At 35.5% G+C, this 23,811-nt stretch overlaps 1 protein-coding gene across 2 annotated transcripts in view; it reads right to left on the bottom strand.

Moving 5' to 3' along the window:
• Positions 1-22,622, bottom strand: part of Jak2 (Janus kinase 2) — a 116,219-nt gene extending 93,597 nt beyond the window's left edge. Inside the window, exons 1-3 of one of the 2 annotated variants that reach the window (XM_077797025.1) lie at positions 20,666-22,622; positions 20,227-20,353; positions 9,307-9,557 (exon numbers count right to left, since the gene is read on the bottom strand). In XM_077797025.1, the coding sequence (XP_077653151.1) occupies positions 9,307-9,532 (226 nt within the window). In that variant the 5' untranslated portion in view covers positions 9,533-9,557; positions 20,227-20,353; positions 20,666-22,622. The remainder of the gene's footprint in view (positions 1-9,306; positions 9,558-20,226; positions 20,354-20,665) is intronic. The other variant, XM_077797026.1, reaches the window with a different exon arrangement.
• Between the last annotated feature and the right edge of the window lie 1,189 nt (positions 22,623-23,811).

The following is a 23,811-nucleotide window of genomic DNA, read 5'->3' as shown; positions in this document are numbered from 1 at the left end:
AACAAAGCCAGTCAAGGTGGAACACACCTATAATGCCAGAGACTTAGGAGGCTAAAACTAAAGGCTCACAAGTTCAAAATCAGCCTTGGCAACTTAGTGAGTCCGTGTCTCAAAATTAAAAGTGCTGGGGATATAGACCAGTGGTAAAGCTTACCTGGGTTTAATCCCCAATAATGCAAAAAAAAAGAAAAGAAAGCGTGAAGGCATCAAGTCAATAACCCAACTAACTCTATACACCCTAAGGAACTAGAGGGAAAAATAAAACTAAACTCAAAGCAAATAGAAAGAAGAAAATAACAAATACTAGAGCAGAGACAAAAAGAATAGCAAATATAAAAATAGGGGGAAAAATCAATGAAACCATAAGTTAGTTCTATGAAATGATAAATAAAAGACAAACTTTTAGCTAGATTGAATAAGAAAAAAGAAAAAGATTCAAACTGCCAAAATTAGATATGAATGTGGGTACAATACTATTGACATTACAGAAATAAAAGGGATTATAAAAAATACCATAACAAATTATTCCCAACAATTATATAATCCAAATGAGACACCAAAATTTCTAAAAAAAGAACTCTTTACAAATTGACTTAACAAGAAATAGAAAATATAAACAGATCTTTTTAAAAGAAATAAAAAGATTGATTACTGTAATCAAAAACTTCTCAAGAAATACAAGTTCAGGACCAGATGGCTTTATTTATGATTTCAATCAATCATTTAAAGGAAAATAACAACAAGGCCCACTCAAAAATCTTTCAAAAAATAGAAAAGGCAATACTTTCTAAATTATTCCCTGAGATCAGCATTTTTTTCCAAAATCAGAAAAAGACACTAGGAGAAAAGAAACTACAAACCAATACACTTGATGAATACAGATGCAAATTTCCTTAGCAATAGTAAAAAATTACACACAGAAATAAAGAATTAAAAAGATTATTCACCATAACCAAGTAGAATTTATCCCAGAAATATAAGGTGGTTCAACTTATGAAAATAATATAATGAAGGGACAAAATATCATCTTAATTTATGCAAAAAAAGTATGTAATGAAAATCACACTTAAACTATGAATAGTAGGGAACTTCCTCAACTTGACAAAGGGTATTTATAAAAATAACAAGTAATATCCTAATAACTAATGAAAGATTGAAAGCCCACCCCTAAGATCAGAAATAAGACAAAGATTCTCCCATTCACTACTTTGATTCAACACCGTAATGGAAGTTCTAGTCACAGCAATTAGGCATAGGTAAATAGATAAATGGCATCCAAACTGGAAAAGAAGTATTTAAACCATCCCATTTTACAAATGACTTTATATACAAAAAATAATAATCCCCCCAAATGATTAGACATCATAAATGAATTCAGCAAAATTTCAGAATACAATATCAACACACAAAAATCAGTTGTACTTTATTTCTTTAATACTGGGGATTAAAACCAAGGCTTCATGCATGCTGTGAAAGTGCTCTACCACTGTGCTACATCCCAAGGCCTAAAAATCTGTGTATTCCTATATACTAGCAATGAACAATCAAAAAAGAATAATAGGAAATAATTTCATTTATCCTAATATCCAAGTGATTAAAATAAATTTCAAAGATAAAAAATTGAAAACCATAAAATATTGCTAGAAAAAAATAGATATTTAAATTAGTAAAATGATATTCCAGGTTCACAGACTGGACTGAAAGTCTTAACATTGTTAAGATGACAATACTCTCCAAATTAACCTGTATATACAATGCAATCTCTCCTGAAATCTCAAGTGTCTTTTTTGCAGAAATTGATAATCATAAAATTCATGTCAAAATTAAAGGGACTGGAATCACCAAAATAATCTTATAAAATAATAAAAAAGTTAAAACACTCACATTTCTTAATTTCCAATAGTAGAGTATCTGCCTATCACATGCAAGGCCCTGGGTTTGATTCCCAGCACCACAAAAAAAAAAAAAAAGAGAGAGAGAGAGAGTGATTCAAACTCTATGCTAACAGCATGAAGACCACTAACATCTAGCTACACTATACTTCTGGTTTTTAAAACAAAGCAAAATAAAAACTTTTTTGGTTTCAAGCATTATTTCTAGACAGTAATTTTTAAATTAAAACAATTGAACATTAAAAGAATTTTTCTGCCATTACATAGTTGTTATATCCATATTTTTAAACAGTTATATATCAGTAACTCTCAGTAGCTGGATGTGTCTCAAACATAAAAAAGGGAGGCAACTCACTCTTCCTAAAACAAACTATGAGAAAAGTACAGAGCAGTCTATTAAGCTTACCTTTAAATTTATTCAAGTGAGAAAGAAAAAAAAAAATTAAAGGATTCAGCAAAACCAAAGACAAAAGGGGACTTAATGTCTAAAAATGTCTCTGTAAACTGTTTTTATGCCTTCAATCAGCTTTTGTTTTTCTTTTCCCATTGTTTCATCTTTCCCAGCATCCCATTCATTATTTAATGGAATTACATCTACAGCACTACTGAAAAGAAAAAACAATTAGAACAGCAGGTTTTGCTCCAAACCTTATCCCTTTTCATTGGCTTCTCAAATTAAATATATAGTATAAGTGAAATGAGATTTTTAAAAAATGATTAAGGCTCACATGCTCTATGTCTTGACACTTAAACTTCCTGTATCTCATATGTAACAAATTATAAAAGCTACTCAATGGGTCAATCAACCATTTAATCAGCATTTTAACATGGTCTGAGTTGAAACTGTCATTCAAGTAAAACAAATTTTGCAGGGTTTTTTAAAAAAAAAACTTTTGAACTACTATTAAAAGTATCAGGAATACATTTATTTTGAAATTCCTACCACAAAACTTTTAGAGGCTTTTTTTTTAGGATTTGTAGTTTCTTTAAACTACATTTTATTAGGATATTTTCAAATGCAACTAGAACTTTATTTAGAGTAGAAGAAATTATGATTGCATTCAGTACTTTTATACTTTTTATAGAAAATCTAAAAGAAACAAATGTAAGAGAGATGGCAGATACTTTAGGAACTCCATAAATTTGAAGTTATTTTAAAATAACAATGTACATTTTATTAGTAACTCAAAGAGACACTCATAGGAGAATGTATGATTTCAAGATGTTAATAAAAGCAAACTGAAGATATAATAAACATTGTATAAGTAATTAACCTAAATTATTCATCAACTAATCTTTTTTTTTTAAAGAGAGAGTGATGGAAAGAGAGAGAGAAAATTTTTTTTTAATATTTATTTTTTAGTTTTCAGCGGACACAACATCGTTGTTTGTATGTGGTGCTGAGGATCGAACCCGGGCTGCACGCACGCCAGACGAGCGCGCTACCGCTTGAGCCACATCCCCAGCCCCTCATCAACTAATCTTAAGAAAATAACCACTATAGATTTGGGACAAATAGCTACTGCTACTTATAAATAGATCATTTTGATTTATGAAATGCCCTCTTTGGAACCATTGCTTTAAAAACTACACTTAATAAATTTATGTCAATGAATGCATACTGTTTACAAATTTAAACTGTTCATCTTCCAATTAGTATTAGTGTGCTTTACTTTTATATTCTAGTTCAAAACTAAATATATGAAAATCATTTCTCCAACTCACATTAAATGATTATTCTGACTTATACTGATCAGATAACCTCATCTGCATTGTTAAATAAGACAGATAAATTCATGTTACAGCATATTCTTATATCAGACATTTAATTTACCTCTAGAATTAAAATCATAACTAGTCTTCAAAACAAACATAAACATCAATTGGTCCTTCTAGTAAAAGAACAATTAAAAATTAGATCCCATTATATAAGCTCTTTAGTAATTTCAGTGGTCCAGTAAAATATGTCACCTCTACAGAAAGAGTTCTATGGTCCATAGCTTTAAATAGACTATAAAGACAAAAAATAATCAGATCTCAAGAGTAAAAATTATTTTAAGATACACCAAAGAAATAAGTAAACTGCATTTAAGGGGAGAGACTGATAGAGATCTTCAACAACTAACTACAAAAAATGATGATCTTCAACCTTGAATGTAAAATGTTTCATCAATATTTTAAATTGAATACATAGTCCAACACTTTGTTTTTATGCTGTACTCAGGATGTAGCTTTAAGATTGAGTTATGAGAGTAGAAAGAAGAGGCAGATTAGAGAGGAAGGATGCACTTCACAGAAGTTCCTAAGCTACATATGGAAAGAGCCAGACGACTGCTCCTCAGCAAAGCAGGTAACTAAGGGAACTTACTCAAATTCAATACAGTAAAAGAAACCATACAGACAAAAAAAATCAGAATCTTCAAATATAATATAAGAAATAATGTTTCAGATGTGAAACCCTTCCTGTCAGCAGCAGGCACAGCTGCTGAGGGGAGGGAAGCACAGATAGAAAGAGTTTCTCTAGACTCTAAAATTATAATTCATGGGAGGGACCCAAAACCCAGATGTCCTACAGAGATTGGCATCTCCCCAGCAACAGAGGGTGTGAATCAAATCTCAAATACCTACAAAATCCCAACTACTGGAACTTCCAATTTAGAACTCTGTACCACCCCCACTACAGAAGTACACAATTTGTCGGCACTCCCAATTCTATCCCACCCTATACGGGGAGACGGGAAGCTGAGAGCTACTATACCCAGCTTTGGCTCCTAGCCACAGTGCCTGGCAGCTGGCAGCTAGATAAGGAACAAAAAGATGGAACTCCTATCCCTTAAGCCAAGGGTTAGACAGCCCAAAAATAAATTCAAAAAATGAAAATTCATTCATGCCAATAATTCTGATAACCTCAGTGGAAACAAGCCCTTTATTTCTCATGAAGAATTTTTAATTTTTTTAATATTTCACCATTTTAAATTTTTTGCAATTAAATGTTTTGTCTTTATTTTAATTTTGAAAGATTTATTAAAGGCTCAAGTAACGAGATCCTGCTACCAAGCAATACAACTCAGTCAAGTAACAGCGAATCTCGTTTCATTTATAACTTAACTCCACCCGAGCTTCGGTGATACTTCAACACATAAAATAGGGGAGACAAAAAAATCAAAACATTAACCAGGCCCCAGGAAGGAACGACCAGGCAGGAACCTCAAGTCCTACTTCCAAACATCTACTCATGCATCAAAAAACAGACAGAAGTCCCAGAACAAAGAAGATAGGGAAGGGGACTTCATCTCAATTGATGGATGAAAACATGAGGGAACAGGCAAATAAGTCTCTCCACTCAAAAAATTTTTTTCACAATACCCCAACAATATGCAAGTAAATGAAATTCCAGAAAAGATTACAAAAAAATTATTTATAAAATGTCCAATGAACTAAAAGAAGGTATAAGGAACAAATTATGAGAATATAGAAATGAAAGACTATTTCAATAAAAAAATAGAGATAATGAAAAAAATCAGAATTCCTAAAAATGAAAGTCAAAATGAATCAAATTTAAAATTCTCTTAAATGCATCACCAACAGATTAGATTTCATATAAAACAGAACATCAGACCTTGAAGACAGAACTTCAGCCCTTGAACACATGGTATATGAACTTGAATACTCAGTATGCAATAAAAGACCATGATCAGAATATACAAGAACTCTGGGACAGCATCAAGAGAACAAACCTGAGAGTCTTTGAAATAGAAGAGAATGTGGAGATATAGACTAAAGGCATTAAGAATATCTTCAATGAGATAATAACAGAAAATATTTCCCGTACTGGAAATGAGACATTCACATAAAGGACACATATAGTTCCCAAATAGACAAGATCAAAACAGAATCTCTCCAAGACACATCATAATCAAAATGCTTAACACAGAAATTAAGGAAAGAATATTAAAAGCTGCAGAAATAAAATGTCAGTTCACATTTAGAGGCAAGCCAACAAAGCTCACTTTCAACTACTTAACTCAGACCCTAAAATCAAAGAGGGCCTGGAATGAGATATTCTAAGCTTTAAGAAAAAAACAAATTGCCAGTCAAGATTGCTATATTCAACAAAGCTCTCTTTTTAAATCTATGAGTAAATAAAAACTTTTCATGATTAAGAATAAAAGAACTAATGACCAATAAGCCAGACTACAAAGAATATTCAAAGATAGACTGTATCCAGAGAAACCCAAAAACAAACCCCAAAGCTCCCAAATAAATGAAGATCTCTAGAATAGCAACCAACTAAATGAAAATCAAGTCAGAATTAAATATAGAAAAAAAATGGCAGGAACAAGCATCTATAATAACACTGAATGCAAATGGTCTCAAGTCCCTAATTTAAAGACATAGATTAGCAGAATGGTCTAAAACAAAGATCCAACTGTTTGAAAGAGACTCATCTCATAGGCTGACAATAAAAGTATGGAAAAAGATATTTCACACAAATATAGTACAAATGCTACCAGGAATAGCTAGTCTCATATCTCATAAAGCAGAAATCAATCAGAAATTAATAAGAAGAGACAAATAAGGCTACTACATACTAGCAAAGGGAACAATACAACAAAGATACAAATATTATAAATATACATGCCCCTAAAGGTCAGTGCACCTAATTACCAAAAAAAAAAAACATTACTTCTTGACATGAAATCCTGGATAGACTACAATACAATAACATTGGATTATATTATTTATAACAAACATCTGCAGAATATTTCACTACAAAAGAGTTCAATTTATTTTCTTCTTAGAAGCGCATAGAACCTTTTCCAAAATAGACCATATTCTAGGTCACAATGTTAAGTCTTAGCGAATTTAAAAAAAACATGTATAATATCATGCATCCTATCAGACCATAATAAAATGAAAATAGAAATCAACAGCAAAAAAAATAGAAAACACATAAATACATGGAGATTGAATAATACTCTTTTAAATGATCACAAAAGAAATGAAGAGAAATCAAAACCTTCTTAGAAATAAATGAGAACAGAGATATAACATCAAAATTTCTGTGACAAAATAAAAGCAGTACTAAGAAGAAAATTTATTGAGTGCCTACATTAAAAACTAGATTCCAAATAAACTTACACTCTACCTTAGGAAAAAAAAACTAACTCCAAAATCAAAAGGCAAGAAATGATAAATATCAGAGTCAAAATTGGTGAAATAGAGAATAAAAAAAAAAATACACAGGGTCAATGCAACAAAGAGTTGGTTCTTCTAAAAGATGAGTAAAACTAATAAACTCTTACCCAAACTAACCAAGAAAAAAAGAGAGATAAAACCTAAATCAACAAAATTAGAGATGAAACAGGAGATATCATCTCCTGTATCTGGATCTGTATCCATCTGAAATGTAAGGATCATGAGAAACTGTTCTGAAAATCTAACCTCCACTATACTGGAAAATATAGAAGACACTGATAAATTTCTAGACACATATGACCTGCCCAACTTGAACCAGGAAGATAAAGAAAACCTAAATAGACCAATAACAAGTAATGAAATTGAAACAGCAATTAAAAGTCTTCAACAAAAACAAAAAAAAACAGGATTAGATGGATTCTCAGCAGAGTTCTAGCAGACCTTTAAAGAAAAATTAACGCCACTCTTTCTCAATTAATCCATAAAATTGAAAGGAAAGAAACACTCCCAAATACATTCTATGAAATCAGAAAAACCCTGATACCAAAATCAGACAAATATACACTGAGAAAAGAAAACTATAGATCAATATCCCTGATGAATATAGATGCAAAAATTCCTAATATTAGCAAATTGCATTCTGAAACACATCAAAAAGATAATATATAATGATCAAGTCAGTTTCATCTTAGAAATGCAAGGTTTGTTCAACATATGCAAATCAATGACTGCAAATCACCATGTAAATAGAATTAAGGATAAGAATCATATGAGCATCTTCAATAGATGCAGAAAAGGGTTTTGATAAAATCCAGCCCCATTCATGTTAAAAATACTGAAGGAACTAGGGATAGAAGGAACTAACCTCAACATTACAAAGGCTATCTATGACAAACCCAAACCAAACATCATACTAAATGGAGGAAAAACTAGGGGCTGGGGATGTGGCTCAAGCGGTAGCGTGCTCGCCTGGCATGCGTGCGGCCCAGGTTTGATCCTCAGCACCACATACAAACAAAGATGTTGTGTCTGCCGGTAACTGAAAAATAATATTTAAAAATTCTCTCTCTCTCTCTCTCTCTCTCTCTCTCTCTCTCTCTCTCTCAAAAAAAAAAAAATTTTAAAAAGTGGAGAAAAACTAAAAGCATTTACTCTAAAATCAGGAACAAAACATGATGTTCACTCTCATCACTTCTTTTCAATATACTTCTTGAAACTCCAGCCAGAACAATCAGGCAAGAGAAGGAAATTAAGGGATACAAATAGGAAAAGAAGTCAAATTATCTCTCTTTGCTAATAACATAATCCAAAAAACTCCACCAGAAGACTTCTAGAACTGATAAATGAATTCAGTAAAGTAGCATAATACAAGATCAACATTCATAAGTCAAAAGCTTTATACACACATACACATACACACACACACACACACACACACACAATGGAGTTTTACTCAGCCATAAAAAAGAATGAAATTATGGCATCTGTCATGCTAAGTGAAATACACCAGACTCAGAAAATCAAGGGTCAAATGTTTTCTCTCATATGTGGAAACTAAAGTAAATAAGAGAAACAAGGGGGTGGGGGGGCCAGGGATCAGATATTATAAAGATATAGGGAAGATCAGTGGAGTGGAAGAAAGAGAGAGGAAGGGAGGAGGGATGGGAGAGATAGGGAAATGTGGGATGAATTTAACAAAATCATGCTATGTGCATATATAAATATACTATAGTGAATTCCACCTTTAGGCACATGTATAAAGTGCCCAATAAATAAATAAATAAATAATAGATAGATAGATAGATAGATAGATAAATGCTCTGTAGAGGAAAGAGAGTAGGAGGAAGGAGGAGAAGAGGGAAAGGAAGGGCACCAGGGACTAAAACAGAGTAAATCAACATTCATTCATGTATGATTTTGTCAAAATTAACTCAATTACTATGTACAATTAAAATACTCTAATAAAAAATAGATTAAGTTATGAGATATTTCATAATAGGATTTTTTAGTCACCTTATATGGCCTTTAAAATATGCCCAGTAAATATTTATAAGCAGCCTAAGGAAAAGTCACCTTAAATTCTCTTCTAGTACTGTTATCCTTTTTTATGCATGTTAAAACACACCTGCATTATCCATATGCACTTAACTGGAGTAGCATAATCAAAGCAATGATCTATCAGTACAAAGAAAAAATGCTGATTTTTAATACTTACCACAAGCTTTAGAAGCAGCAACACATATTTCCTCTGCAATGTACTCTCCACTTGGAAACTTCAGATAATCTCCCTCAGCTTTCCCAAGGGAATGGTAAAGATACACTTGAAGAATTGGATCTATATGCTTTAGAGAATTAGTGTTTCCAGGAATATCACCATTCTGATGTACAGGAGATGTGGATGTTGTTTCCATTTCTGTCATCATAAGGCAAGCCATTCCCATGCAGAGTCTTTCTCAGAACATTGCCCTATTAGAGAAAAAAAAATTACAAATCAAAGTGATATTAATAAATTATCCCTCATACACAAAGAAGTCTTCTTGACAGCAGTGACCCTCAAAGCCCTTAGCACAGTGCAAGAAATCAGATCATAATCATAATATAAATATGCAATACTAACAAAAAAAAACATTAAAATCAATTATAGACAGCGGAAGAAACATGACTACACAACAACTGAATTACTCTGACAATTGCTTAGTGGTGTCTACAGGAGAACACCAACATTCAAGCTGGAATCACCAATGAGTTTCATTAAAAAGATTTAAAACTGACCTTGAAAAATGGATTGTATTTAGATGAATGGAAGAAGAAACATATTCTAAGAGACTAAATGTGCTAAAGAGTAAGAAGCTACAAGACATGTGCAGTAATTTATTGGGGTGAATTGCAATGTATGAGAAGTTATACCACCAGGGAAAGGATTAAAAACACAAATGCATACTTGTGGCAAGACTGTTTGTGACCTACTCAATCAATATTCTTTTTCCTTGATACAGAATCTCAGTTTTATTGGAGATACCTAGGTGCCTCCCCAAAATTGTACTTACCCACAAATGGACAGTTACATGAACATGTTTCATCAAATGAGATTTTAGTGGAAGTTATTGGATGGTTCTTTGAGGACCATCTTTGAGGCTGACCTAGCTGGCATGATCTTTTTTGCTTTTTTCTCTGCACCTTCTTTCTACCTGAATCTGACCATAATTTAGGATAGAGCAGTCACCACAACACCATGAGGCAGACATGAAGGAAAGGCCAATATAAAACACCTAGCAGGCCTAAGCAGCTGAATCTGTGCCAGAAATCACATACCTACTGTCAGACATCTTGTTACTTGCAAATTAATGCAATCCTAACTTATAAGTACAAAATTAAAGAAAGGAAGGTTTAAATGGCAGGCCAAAGAATTAAAACTTGATTCCACAGACAACAAATTAGAAAGGTGATATAATTAACATTTTAAAAAAATTATTGCAGCAGTTCAAACAGGAGCAAGAATCTTAACTGAAATAGCTGAATTAGAAGTACTATAAAAACAAGACTTGATGCTACAACATATGGAGGGAGCTAAGGGAGTAAAAGATGATGTTCAGAGTTCAAACTTAGGACATATGTAAAACCATAAACTGAAATAAGAAAGTGAGAAGGACAATGCCCCTTGACTTTGGAAGGTGAAAAGTATAAGGACTACTGTTTTGCACGTTTTCATTTAGAAATTTAACTGGGTAATTATACCAGAATTGAGCTGGCAGCCAAAAGATGAGATTGGTATTTAGAAGAGTCATGAAGAGAAATGAAAACCTTTCCCACAGATATAATCATAGGCAGGAGGGAAGGGATATGAAAAATATCAAACAAACTCAAAGTATTTTCTATGTGCGGAGCAATGCTCTAAGTCATACAGATACAAAGAAAATACTGAATAAGTACATTGCAACTTACTCAATTTATTCTATGTTCATATCGAGAATATTACTCTATTGGAGAAAATATTAGAGTTAATGCTTAGTTATTCAAATACCACCCCATGAAACTTGCAGTGGGCAAAATAAAACAAAAACCTAACAGTTGTTGGAACAGATATAAAACCACAAGATTTTTGAAGTCCATCTGCAACTGAATGTGCAAAATTTTAAAGAATTTTAATTTGTTCAAAAATATATAATTTAAAAACCATTTCTTGTAATCTATTAACTCTTGTTAACTGTAGAAATTCAATTAAATACAGCCCAAGCAGTTCTAAGACGGAAGTTAACAGCAATAAACACATCAAAAAAGATCTCAAATAACCTAACATTATAGATCAAGGAACTAGAAAAACAAAAACAAAAAACTAAGCCCAAAGTTATAAGTAAAGAAATAATAAGACCAGAGCAGAAATAAATGAATAAGAACTAGAAAAACAGAAAAGATCAACAAAACTAGTTCAATTTTTTAAAAGTCAATTAAAATAAATTATTAGTATTATAGAGCAAATTTGCTAGAATTATATCACTTTGTGCTCACCACTGTTTTAGACTTCTAAATCTTCCTTCTGGGCTTACCTCTTCCTGTGTAAATATCTCTTTTGGTAGATCTTTCAGTAAGTTTCAGTGGGTTTTTAAGTTGTAGTCATTAAAAAATATTTTGCCCTCACTCTCAAAATTCTATAGTTCTTTTCCCCAGCACAGTAAAATATTGCTATATTGTTTTATGGCATCTGTTGATATAAAGTCCGCTATCATATTAGAATCATATTTTTCTATCTAGTCATTTTAATATTTTTTTGTTTAACAGCAATGTTTATAATTTCTTTGCAATCATATTGGTGTAGATTTATTTTTATTTATCTTAATCAAAATTTACTATATACTTTTAACCTTAAGCCTTGAGGATTTTGTTTTTTTCCCCCCATTCCAGATAAATTCTCAGCAACCACGCATTCAAAAGTCACCTTTTTATCTTACCCTCTAATTTTTCTTAGCAGAGTTATTCATTAACCCTGGAGCCTCTCAAGTTCTCTTGCACATCCCTTAATTGTTTGTGCCCATGGTGACAAAAGTTAGGACTATGTTCACCTTGGAAGGACAAGGAGACTGACTGGTAGGAGGTGCAAGAAGCACACAAGACCACTGGGGTGCTGGTAATAATCTATTATGGTCAGAATGGTTAACACAAATGTGTTCATCTTATGAAAACTCTTCAAGCTATACACTTATGTCACACTTCAATTAAAGGCTTACTTTAAAAAATTTTATAAGTAAATTCATGTTTCAGTCTTTTTTTATATAGTTTTGTAATACTGGGGATCAAACCCAAAGCCTTGTGCATGTAACACAAGCACTCCATCACTGAGCTATATCCCCATCCCTTTTTATTTTATTTTGAGACAGGGCCTCACAAAGTTTCCCAGGCTGGTTTTGAACCTGTGATCCAGAAATGCCAGAAAACATCGTGATCCTCCTGCCTCAGTCTCCCAAGTAGCTGGGACAACAGTAGTGCACTACAATATTCAGCTTGTGTTTCAATTTTCAATTTTGTTGACTATCTTTCTTTGCATTAGAATTCTTTATGTATTTTGAAATTTGGTTTGCAAGCTCATTGCACTGTTTCCTTACCCCTGAAACACATGTGTAGTCTGTGATCACCCCTTCTTGTTTGTGGTCAACCTAGCTATCCATATATAACATGAAGTCTCACAACAACAAGTTAAAATTTCTGACAGGAAGAGACATCATATACAATGTAAATTCAATCACAAAGCAGGGATGCTTGGCTCCATTTTGGTGTTTTAAACTCTGCATCATCTAGAATTCCTAAGCCTGCAACTCATCCAAAACTATAGCACCAGGCAGCATATGGCAGAAGGATCCCTTTTCAATAGCCCATATAGAAGAAAGCAATGGCTGTCAGTAAAACTTATCATTCTGGACCCCAGCACCTGCTTCTACACAAGGAAACCACAGGCTTTAACCTACTCTGTTTTGTATTTATATTCTATAGGTATGTTCAGCTTGATGTGTTTTTATCTAGAATATGTGTTTTTGTTGTTGTTGTTATAACTTTTTACATTTTAGAATGACTCAAACGATTTAGAACAGAAAGGATGTCAAATGAATATCACACCACATCAAACATAACCTAGAACTCTACAGGCATTCAATAAATGTTTGCCTAATTTAAAAAAAAAATCAGGATTTTAGAAAACATATGTATACACTATAGAATACAGTTCTCAATTTTTAAAATAAATGACTATAGCTTTATACAGCATAGATAAATCTTAGAAATACAATGCAGTGAAAACAGTAGATTGTAGACTTGTAAGCTATAAAATAACCATTTTTGTAAAGCTCAAAACAAGCAAAAATGAAAAGTGCATGGTCAAGATATACATTAAAACAAGTCAAGGGGCTGGGTAGAGTGCTTGCCTATCATGCCGTAGGCACTGGGTTCGATCTCCAGCACCACATAAAAATAAAATAAAGATATTGTGTCCACCTGTAACTAAAAATAAATATTTTTTAAGAAGTCAAAAAATAAAAAAGCAAAAAACAATGTCAAACCAATTCAATAAATGAATGTTTCATTCATTACTGTACTCCAGTGCCTAGAACAGTGCCTTACACATGGAAGTTGTTGAATAAATAAAGATTAGGGGCTGGGGATGTGGCTCAAGCGGTAGAGCACTCGCCTGGCGTGCATGCGGCCCGGGTTCAATCCTCAGCACCACACACAAAGATGTTGTGTCCACCGAAAAAAACTAAAAAACAAATATTAAAATTCTCTTTTCTCTCTCTAAAAAAAAAAAAAAAAAGTTAAAAAAATAAAGATTAAGTAAGAGTTGTAATGAATTTTAATACAAAATAATTGGTGATAAGCAGAGGAATAACTAGAGAGAATCACATATGTAAGTGCAAATAAACGATAATATTCTAGTTCCTAGAATGAATGTGGTTTAATGGATATTTAACATATTATTCTTTAGAACTCACATGTAAGTTATATTTATTCTATTTTTACATGATTTTCCCTTTTATGTACAATGAAATGTACAAATCTCAAGTGTATTCAATGAGTCTGGACAATGTACATACCTGTGTAGCCCAAAGCCTACAGAAATTATCATTATCCCAGAAAGTTATTTTATGCTCCTTCTCCACCAATCCCTGCTCCAAGCAGGCACTACTTTTCTGATTTTTTTTCCACTATAGGCTAGATTATTCTTTTGCTCACTGATTGTTTTATATCACTAGAATAAAAATTTGCAAAAAGTGCTAATAAACTAGATGTCTCATTCACTACTGCATTCTTATTGCCTAGAATAGGGCTGGACACAAGGAAGTTGTGAAATTAATGAAGAGTAAATAAGCATTATAATGAATTTTAATCAACCTATACATATACAATGGAAACACAGAATCTCAAATGTGAAACTTTTAGAAGTTAATATTATCAAAATTTCCTCATATACTTTATAACTCTAAGAGACACTGACTTCTCAGATCAATAATACCCATGAGCAAATAATGAAATAGACTAAAACACTACTAAGCTGTGAACTAAAAGATCTAAAAATAGGGGCTGGGGTTGTGGCTCAGCGGTAGAGGGCTCACCTCGCATGTGCGAGACCCTGGGTTCGATCCTCAGCACCATATACAAAAAAAAAACAAATAAATAAATAAACAACTGAAAAAAATCATTAAAAAAAAACTTATATTTAAAAAAAGATCTAAAAATAATTTTAATCCACTATTATTACAAAGTAATGACAAGTGAATTACACCTTCCTGGCTTCAATAATAAAATTAATAAATTAAATTACAAATGTTTTTCTCTATTCTTAAAAATCTATGATTTCCAGTCAGTTAACACATAGCTTAAGTACCAAATAAATAATTTAAGTGCTGTAAAACTGCCAAGGAGAAAATGATTGTGATTACTAAAAAGAAAGAAAAGTTTTAGAAGTTTCACAGAACAATTACAACATGGGCTAGAGCTTAAAAGAAAAAAGAATTTAAAGAATGAGAAACAGAACATTATTTTCAGGGAGAAAGGAATTAAAAACGTGAAAAGAAGAATATGCAAAGCATATTCCTGAAAGATACAGGTCCCAAAAAAAGAAGAACTAAGGGAAAATTAAATTTATAATGAGTCGGGAAAGGTGGTGCATGCCTGTAATCCCAACTACTAGAGAGGTAGAGGCAGGATGATCACGAGTTTGAGGCCAACCTGAGAAACTTAGAGAGATCCTGTCTCAAAATTAAAAAAGGATGAATATGTACTACAGTGGTAGAACACCCTTGGTTTCAACTCAAGTACTGCTAAATAAATAAAATATCATGAGTCTAATCTTCATGTTTCAAATTAGCAAAGACCAAGTCATCTGAAAACATTCTGTTAATAAAGGTGTAGAAAATCATGTCTATATTAATTTGGCAACATGTGTTAAAATTGAGAACACTTTCCAGTTATAGACAATTCCCAAGACTAAATACCAGATCCACACTCAGTTCTGAGTACTAGAGTGTCAGCCTTCATTTCTTTACCAAGTTCTAGTCATATGTCCCAATGTCTGGCTATAGATTTTCACTTGCCTATCAAGTGTCACCTCAAACTCAATATATAAAAAATAGACTCCACTATAGATAGAACTTCAAATCACTACTATGTATACAATTTTGTCAGTACTATCATAATCAAATTCTAGTTCTTTCTTTGTCATTAACTAATTGAGTAACATCAAACACATTTTTATATTTCTCTGGGTCTCAACATTTCTTATGCACAAAATGTATGAACTGGCTCAAATGTTCCAAGATGTCTGATAGTTCCAAAACCCTCTGATTTCCTGCCACTGAGGATCAAAACTTCAAAGTCATTTTAAACTACTCTTCTCCCCATATCCTCTTTTTTTATCCAGTCCAAGACACAGTCTTGTGACATCTCTCCACTCTGACTTATTTCCACTAAGTCCAATTCTGCATTATTTCAGGCAGAGAATATTTTCCTACCTCTATCCCTTCATTTTCAATTTCATACTACATTAGTACTGGCACCACTTTAATTTTCCTAAAATATTTATTTTAGAAAGCTCTTTCCCAATCTAAAACTTTTAAAACTTCTTCTTTACCTATGGGGAAAAATACATTCTTCTCATCCTAATCCTTAAAGTCTCCATAAACCAACTCCAATCTACATTTAACCTGATTTCTTACTACTTTCTCACACAAACGTTCATTTCTGTCAAATTTTCTGTTCTCTATAAATGTCATATATATTCATCTTTGACTACTTCCTACACAAGTTCCTTTCTCTTACACAAAATCAGATCCTGACTAGTTTGAGTCTTTCTCCTCTCTAAACCTTCTCTGCTCACTTCAACCCTAAGTGGTCTCGAATATTTACAACTTTTATTATTTATCTTATATCCCCAATTATACCATAAGTCTCCAGAAAAAAGAACCTATTTTATATTTTCTGTATCTCCTTCAGATGTAGCAAAATACTATTTATGGTGCAGCTATTAGTAAATATTTGGTGATTAAAGCCCTTTTTAATTTACAACGAATATGTATTTATTGAATATTGCCCTTATGTTCTGCACTGTGTGTTTTTTAAACCTAAGGTACTATGCCTCAAAAAATCCACAATAAAACTGAAAAGATATAAGACAAGGAAAATAACTATCAAACAACCAAAACATAGCATATAATTAAACTATGTGAAAATGTGCTTAGACTATGAAGTTATGTGAATACAGAGACCAAAAAAAAACACATTTACTGAGAAACCATTTCACAAATTAGATAGAATTTCATTATTATAACAGTAGCATTAATTAATAATAACAATAATTAACACTTAAGGAGATCTTAAGGTGCTAGGCTTAAGAGCTTTTAATGTATTAATTCATTTAATTCTTACTATAATCCTGTTGAAAAAGTACCATAATTCTTCCCATTTTCCAGATTAGGGGACTGACACACTGATCAGTTGTTCCATAACAAGTGGCTGTGAAATAGGGTGTAGAATTAAGATGGAGAACATAAGCAAAAGTTAAACTATAGACCAAGCATAGCTTGTTATCAGAAAATGGAGACATTAACTTGCCAATCTACGGCAGAGAATACGTGCTGAGAATCCTTAGACAAAAGACTGAACAGAGAAGACACTAATAGAATGTCATAAAAGCCAGGAAAACAAAGTTAAATTTAATGGGCGAAAACAAAAAGCCACTTAAAACATGGGAATAAGAGAATGCCACAATAAGGAGTATTATAATGATAACTTTACCTAGGACAAGCTGGAGGAAGAAACAAGATTTTGAGAAGCTTATACAATGTTCAATGTTTTAAGCATTGAAACAAGTCTTGGGATTCAAGTGGGGAAAGGGAGAAAGTAGAATTGTGATATACAAAAAAAATTAATAGCTATACTGAATGGATTAATATAAAAGGTAAATGGAAGAGGCAATTTAGAGATAATGCCTAATTTAAAGCCTACATGACCAGAAAAAGGAAATTTTTAGCTTTGTGTTAATCAGTTTTCAGAATACTTGACATAATTAACTTAAAACCAGTAAAGGTTTATTTGGGTTTATGGTTTCATTCCTTGGATGCTTGGGCCCATTGCTTTGGGCCTACCGTGACAGAACTTGTGATGCTAAGCATGTGGAAGAGAAGCCCTGTTCACCTTATGACAGCAAGGAAGTAAAGAGAAAGAAGGGGCCTGGGTTCTAAACCACCCCCTAAAGAGAGGTGTCCCCAATAACTTAACTTCCTTCCACTAAGCACTACCTCCCAAAGGTTCCACAACCTCCCAGTAGTGCTACAAGCTGGTGACCAAACTTTTAACTCAAGGGCCTTTGGAGGATATTCAAGATCCAAAGTAAGACAGGTGTATAAGATGATGATTTTTATTTGGATCATATTCAGCTTAAGGAGATGATCAGAAATAAGACCAGTACTGAAAAAACTAGTAAGTGACTGTAATGACAAGTAAGCAACAGAATTAGTTTTAAATTGAAAGAACTGAGCAGAAATTATAATGATATAAAAGGAGAGGAAATATATTAAGCCATGATCAACTGGCCCTGGCTTTTTGTATCAATAATTGTATCAGAAAAGCCAACTAAATATTAACACAGAGGTTCCAAAATTGTCTCCAATCAAGGAGCTCTTAGAATCTCAGTAATTTTTTCATGACATCCTTGCACTAAAAGAAATACTTCAGCATGTTCAAACAACTTAATAAGTATTATTATCCTTACAATTTAATGTTTGTTAGGCACTGTACAACTTCTCAAACCTCAGGATCCAATTAAACACTACCAATAATTTCCTGTTCCACACCAACTTTCAAATAATTAGTAGTTGATTTTCAGCAGAGCATCCTTTGAAAACACAGCTTTACAAAGATAGAATGTTATAGAAAGGGATATAGGTATCTGACATTGAAACTGTGAAGGAGCTCAAATTAATAGTTCAAGCCTGAGTTCACTGATGCTCCAGGCACCTTAGCACACAGTTTGGGAAACTGGAGACTAAAGAAAAAGGCTCCAAAAAAGGAAAAATAACATAATGGGGGAAGAACAACAAAAAAAAATTCTTAGTATAGTGAACCACAGGAGGGCAGCACACAAGCTACAAGGGGCAGGACAATCGGGCTCAAAAAGAGAGATAATAGTAAAAGGCTACAAGACCTCTTAGCCAGTTCAAGATCTAAAAGTCTTTTTGCTCCTCAAACTAAAGAGCAAGAAACACTGGTCACTGGCAGATCACTGTATGTGAAGTCATCTTATCTTTCTTTGATTCCCCTTTGCCTGCCCAATTGCAACAGCAGTCAAGACTTTTTTTTTTCCCTGCCTTCCCCAGTCAGGGTTTCATTATATTGCCCAGGCTGGTCTCAAACTTCTGGACTAAAGTGATCCTCCCACCTCAACCCTGGGAGAAGCACCAGGCACAGTCTGGCTTAACCAAGACTTCTTTGGCAGTCAGGCAATTTACTACTTTACATGCATCTTATTTAAGCCTATAACAATCTTATAAGAAAAATGTGGTTCAAAGGCATTTTAAATAATACAAGTGTTTAGAAGCAAGAATATCATGATTCAAACATAGATCTGACTCTAAAGCCAAATTTCTTTCCTATTTGCCTAAAATTCTTTCTTTCAGGAATACCAGGTCAGGAAGAGAAAGATATTACATTTGTCTCCCATACCTGAGACACCTGTCTCAAATCACTAAGGAAAAGATACTAAAAGAAACTATTTCCTAACCAGTCCCTTCAAATATGCTATAAACTCCAAACAGAATACTCACTTGGAGCAAAAATAAGCATTATGTGCTCATCTAGCCAACAAGTACTGCAGCTTTCCTGTACAAGTAAACACATGCACTATTATGGCAAGTGCTGGACACATTTAATTTACATACGTTACACTACAAAAGATAACTACACATACAAGCAAGTGAATCTCACACTTGATGAAGTAAAAGATGAAGCAGATGGGAGGAAAGAGGCCAAAAAACTGATTATTCATTTTCAAATCTGCTGGGTGTTATTATCAGAATATATGCAGTAGCCCAACAATTCACTTGTATAAACCTATTATGAAACCAAAAGCAATCAACATCTCCCTATTTCCACTTCTGTTTTCTTTTTCCACATTTCTCCTCCTTTCTATGACATACTCAGCTGTTCCTATCCTTTCATTGAGAGAAAGGAGTTTCCCTTGACAGATTAATAACCACCGGAAAGTAAACTGGGTAAATTCAACCGACACAGCAAGATCAGACAGATAAAACTACCCAGGAAGAATTCAATGTGGTAGCAGAAAGAGCAGCAAGAACAGCTCAATAGGTATTCCTTACTATCTGGAAATATCCCTCTGAAAGTTTAAGAATTTCTGGCCGTTTGAAGATAAAGAGAAAGCAATGCTTTGCTTTTTTCTGCAAAGCCATGTTACTTTTAAGACCAACAAGAAATGTTTCTTGAAATATCTAAGAGCAACAATAAACATCTCAAAATTATTGTCCCAAGCCAACATTAAAAGTTCAGCTCTGCCATTTTCAGAGTAAGCAAGAGGAGCCCTGCCTGTCTACACAGGCATCCAACCTTCCTACGCACACACAGCTCGCCTTTACACCCTCACCTTACTGCAGCAATAGAGGACAGCAGCCAGGATATCATAACCACTGTCGCGGGAGGAGGAGGAAGGGCCTCTTTTTCTGCAGAAGAGAAACAGTTCACATCTTGTTCCCGTTGCCTGCTTCTGAAACCTAAAAATAGAAGCAGCTGTTACTACCGCAGAAATCCAGGGGAAATAGATGCTCTTTTCTAGGATGTTTAGATGTCTCAAAAATGTTAAAGAGGGACAAGTAAGGAGGGAGAGACTATGAGGGACACACGGATGCAAATATCAACAGCAAGGCATTCCGTCCTCGGTTTTGTCTTAAAGAGGAAGATTTTCTGGCAAAGTTCACTGCCACTGGCCGGAGTGGGGTGGGGGGGAGTCGGGGATCGCGAGGTGGTAAGGGGTTGGAGAGACAACTGCTGCCCTCATCTAGACGCCAGGCAGCGACAACACCCACCGGCTGCGCGGATCGGGCGACAAGGGACTGTCCTCAAGCCCTAAAGAGTTGCTCCTTCACGGTGCCTCCGGTGGGCCAAGGTCTGCGAAGCCCGGGACCCAACACGGGTCCGAGCGTCCGCCAGGCTGGGCCCTCGCGGGCCCTCCCGTGCGGGCTCGGCTCCCACTCACATCCCTCGGCGGCGAGGACCCGGCCTGTCCCCGCGCCGCGGCAGCCCTCCGCCCCGACGGGTGCCGCAAGACCAGGCTCAGGGGCCCACGGGCCTGAGGTGGCTGACACGGCGGCGCGAACTCCGGAGAGCGCCGGGCGCCCGCCTAGCCTGTCAGCGCCGCGGGAGGCCGTTAGCGGCGGCCGCTGCTGCCCCCTTCGGCTCTTCTTCCTCTCTCCTTCCTGCAGCCCACACCACTCCCACTTTGGGCAGCCGGGAAGCCCGTCACAGACGTTGTCTCCACCCTTTCCCGAGCCACACCGTCTTCTCAGCGCCGTAGGCGACACTGCTTAGGACGCCCTGTTTGCGTCGGACTCAGCCTCCGCGTTGGCCTCGAGTCGAACCGCCAGTTGGCGGCGGACTAAGGCAGGCTCCTGGCAGGGCCGAGGAGGCAGCGGGACTCTCTCCTGACTGCGCGTGCGCCGCTCGGCGGGCTGCGCTTTTCCTGGCGCTCGCCGGGGTTTGGAAAGGGTGGGCCACGCAGGACCGAGGCCTCTCGGGAAGCTGGTGTGCGCGCGTGGAGATTCCCGGGGCAACCCCCGGCGTGAGCGCGCGAGGAAGTTAAGGTAGCGGCGGCTCGCTGAGCGCCGGGGCCTGGCAGGGGCTCGGTGTCAGCACTGGTCCCGGCACTCCCCAGATGGGCGTGTATGTGGCCGCCGCCCGCCGTGAAGGCGGCTGGGAATGAGTCAGCCGGGCTGGGAAGGCCCCACTGCACGCAGGCTGGCACCAAAGGAGGAAGGGCTGCCTCCGCACGGAGAGTTTCCCCTCCAGTGCACGTTGTCCCCTTCTGCTTTCGCTTTCACGTTCCGGGGACTGCAGACCCGTCCTTACCCAGGCTCTGGGCCTCAAGGGTCGGAACAACTGGATCACAGGCGCTGTTTGGTGGCAATACAATCCCGAATGAACCCCTGACTCCAGTGAGCCACCTCTGCTGAAAAAGGGAGAGGGTAGAATTAGGCTCACAGCGAAAGAAGAGAAAACTTCTGTTAAGAGCCTTATTCATTCATTGAAACATTTACCTGTTGCCTACTGGGTCCTAGATAAAGGCAACCCGCATTTCCTTGTCAGGTTGGAGCCTGTCGTTTCACACAAGTGACAAAGTATGCTTTGAATGTGTAATGTACTGGGTGTGTAATTGCCCCTAAGAAAAATAATACTAAAGGAGTAAAAAGTGAGGGGGACTTATTTTATGGAGGCCAAAAAAGACTTGTTAGAGTTAACAACATTTCAGCAAAGTTCTGTAGAATGAGAATGTGACATTCCACGAAGAGTTTAAGGTAGAGGGACTAGCAAAAACAAAGACCCTAAGAAGGGAGTGTGTTTGGCAAGTTGAAAGACCAGGAAATAAGTCATTGTGACTGGATGACAGTGAAGGAGGGGACAGTGGTAAGAGGTGAGGCAAAAGGCTTTGTTGAGTACCAGAGTGTATTTTGTCCACCTGAATGAAGTGATGCACTTATGGTTTCTGTTTCCCCTTACATAAACGATGTTGCCATTCAGATCTATCTTGTATGTGTTCCTTTAAATAAACTTCATCAGTGCAACCCCTGCATTTCTTCCTACATACGACCCATTGCAGAAGATCTCTGAGCAAATGATAGCAGGATATGAAATGACTTGAATTCACACTGACTCCTTTAAATAATGAACTAGAGCCATTGTTTTCTCATAAGATGTGAGGTGGGAAAATTTACAGGGATATTGCATACCTGTGGGTAGTGTCTTATAAGCAAAATATGCTGGAGCTCCTTTTTTTTTGTTAGAAACTGGAGTATTTACTCAATAGCAAAACTAAAATCTGCCTAAAATATTAAGGCTGAAATTACAAACAACAACCACCATGAGATTTCCCTTTTCTATAAACAAAAACTCTTGCTGAGGTAAAGGCTGGAACACAAACCCACACAAAGAAGTGCTGAAGATGGCCATAAAGTCATTGTTAAAATTAGAAACAACAGAACTGTGGGAAAAGATTATCTTTCCTGAAGAAAAAAATAAGTTTAGAACTCTGAAACTATGTGCATGTATCATGGTAATAAATGATGTTCCTATATTTTGCAATGATGTGTTATTCAATTTGGAAATGTCTGTTACTGTCTCCCACCCTGTTTTCCAGGAAAAGAGGTTTGGAACTAGTGAATATTCAGGAATTTTTTTTTGGGGGGGGGACTTTTTTTTTTGTACTGGGGATAGAATCCAGAGGCACTTTACCACTGAGACACATCCTCAGTCCATTTCTTTTCTTTCTTTTTTGAGACAGGATCTCACCAAGTTGCTTGGGGCCTTGCTAAATTGCTTCAGCTACCTTTGAACTTAAAATCCTCCTGCCTTAGCCTCCCAAGTCACTGGGATTACAAGCATGTGCCACCATGCCCAGCAGGAATTTCTTTTTTATATTAGAAATTTGGGTATGGAAGATAAGGTGGACAAGCAAAATATATTATCCATAAACTTACAAAACGAGAAATTGAGAAATTCTCTACCTACCCACACTGATAGATGAAGTAACTTGCTTAGTGTTATTCAGAGAGAAAAAGTCTCTCTCCTCCCTACTATATGATTTTAAGCCAATGCTATGCTGGAATGTTGATCTCTTTTTACTCTGTGTATTAGGGGATTTTGGAGCTCTTTAGATAGTTCCTAGTAATATATCTCGAAATTTGCAAACATTTAGAAATCTACCCTTGTTCTTTAATAATGAAAAAGGAGAATTCTAAAGAATTTGATCAAGTCTTTGAAGTCATTCACTCAATATGGAGATAAGAAATGTTAACTAGATGGTTAACACATTTGGATTCAAAACTGATTATATAGCCACATTTACAGTTTAAAACAAGCAGCTAGTTGTCAATTATGGCACCCTGTATGGATTCACGTGGCAAGATTCTGTCTTTCCACTATGGGAGAGCATGGCAGCAGAGGATCTTACATGCTTCAT

The sequence above is a fragment of the Urocitellus parryii genome, chromosome 4 (assembly GCF_045843805.1).
Source record: "Urocitellus parryii isolate mUroPar1 chromosome 4, mUroPar1.hap1, whole genome shotgun sequence".
Classification (NCBI taxonomy): Eukaryota; Metazoa; Chordata; class Mammalia; order Rodentia; family Sciuridae; genus Urocitellus; species Urocitellus parryii.
The sequence above is the reverse complement of the archived record's forward strand: the minus strand, read 5'-3'. Positions and strand labels throughout refer to the sequence as shown.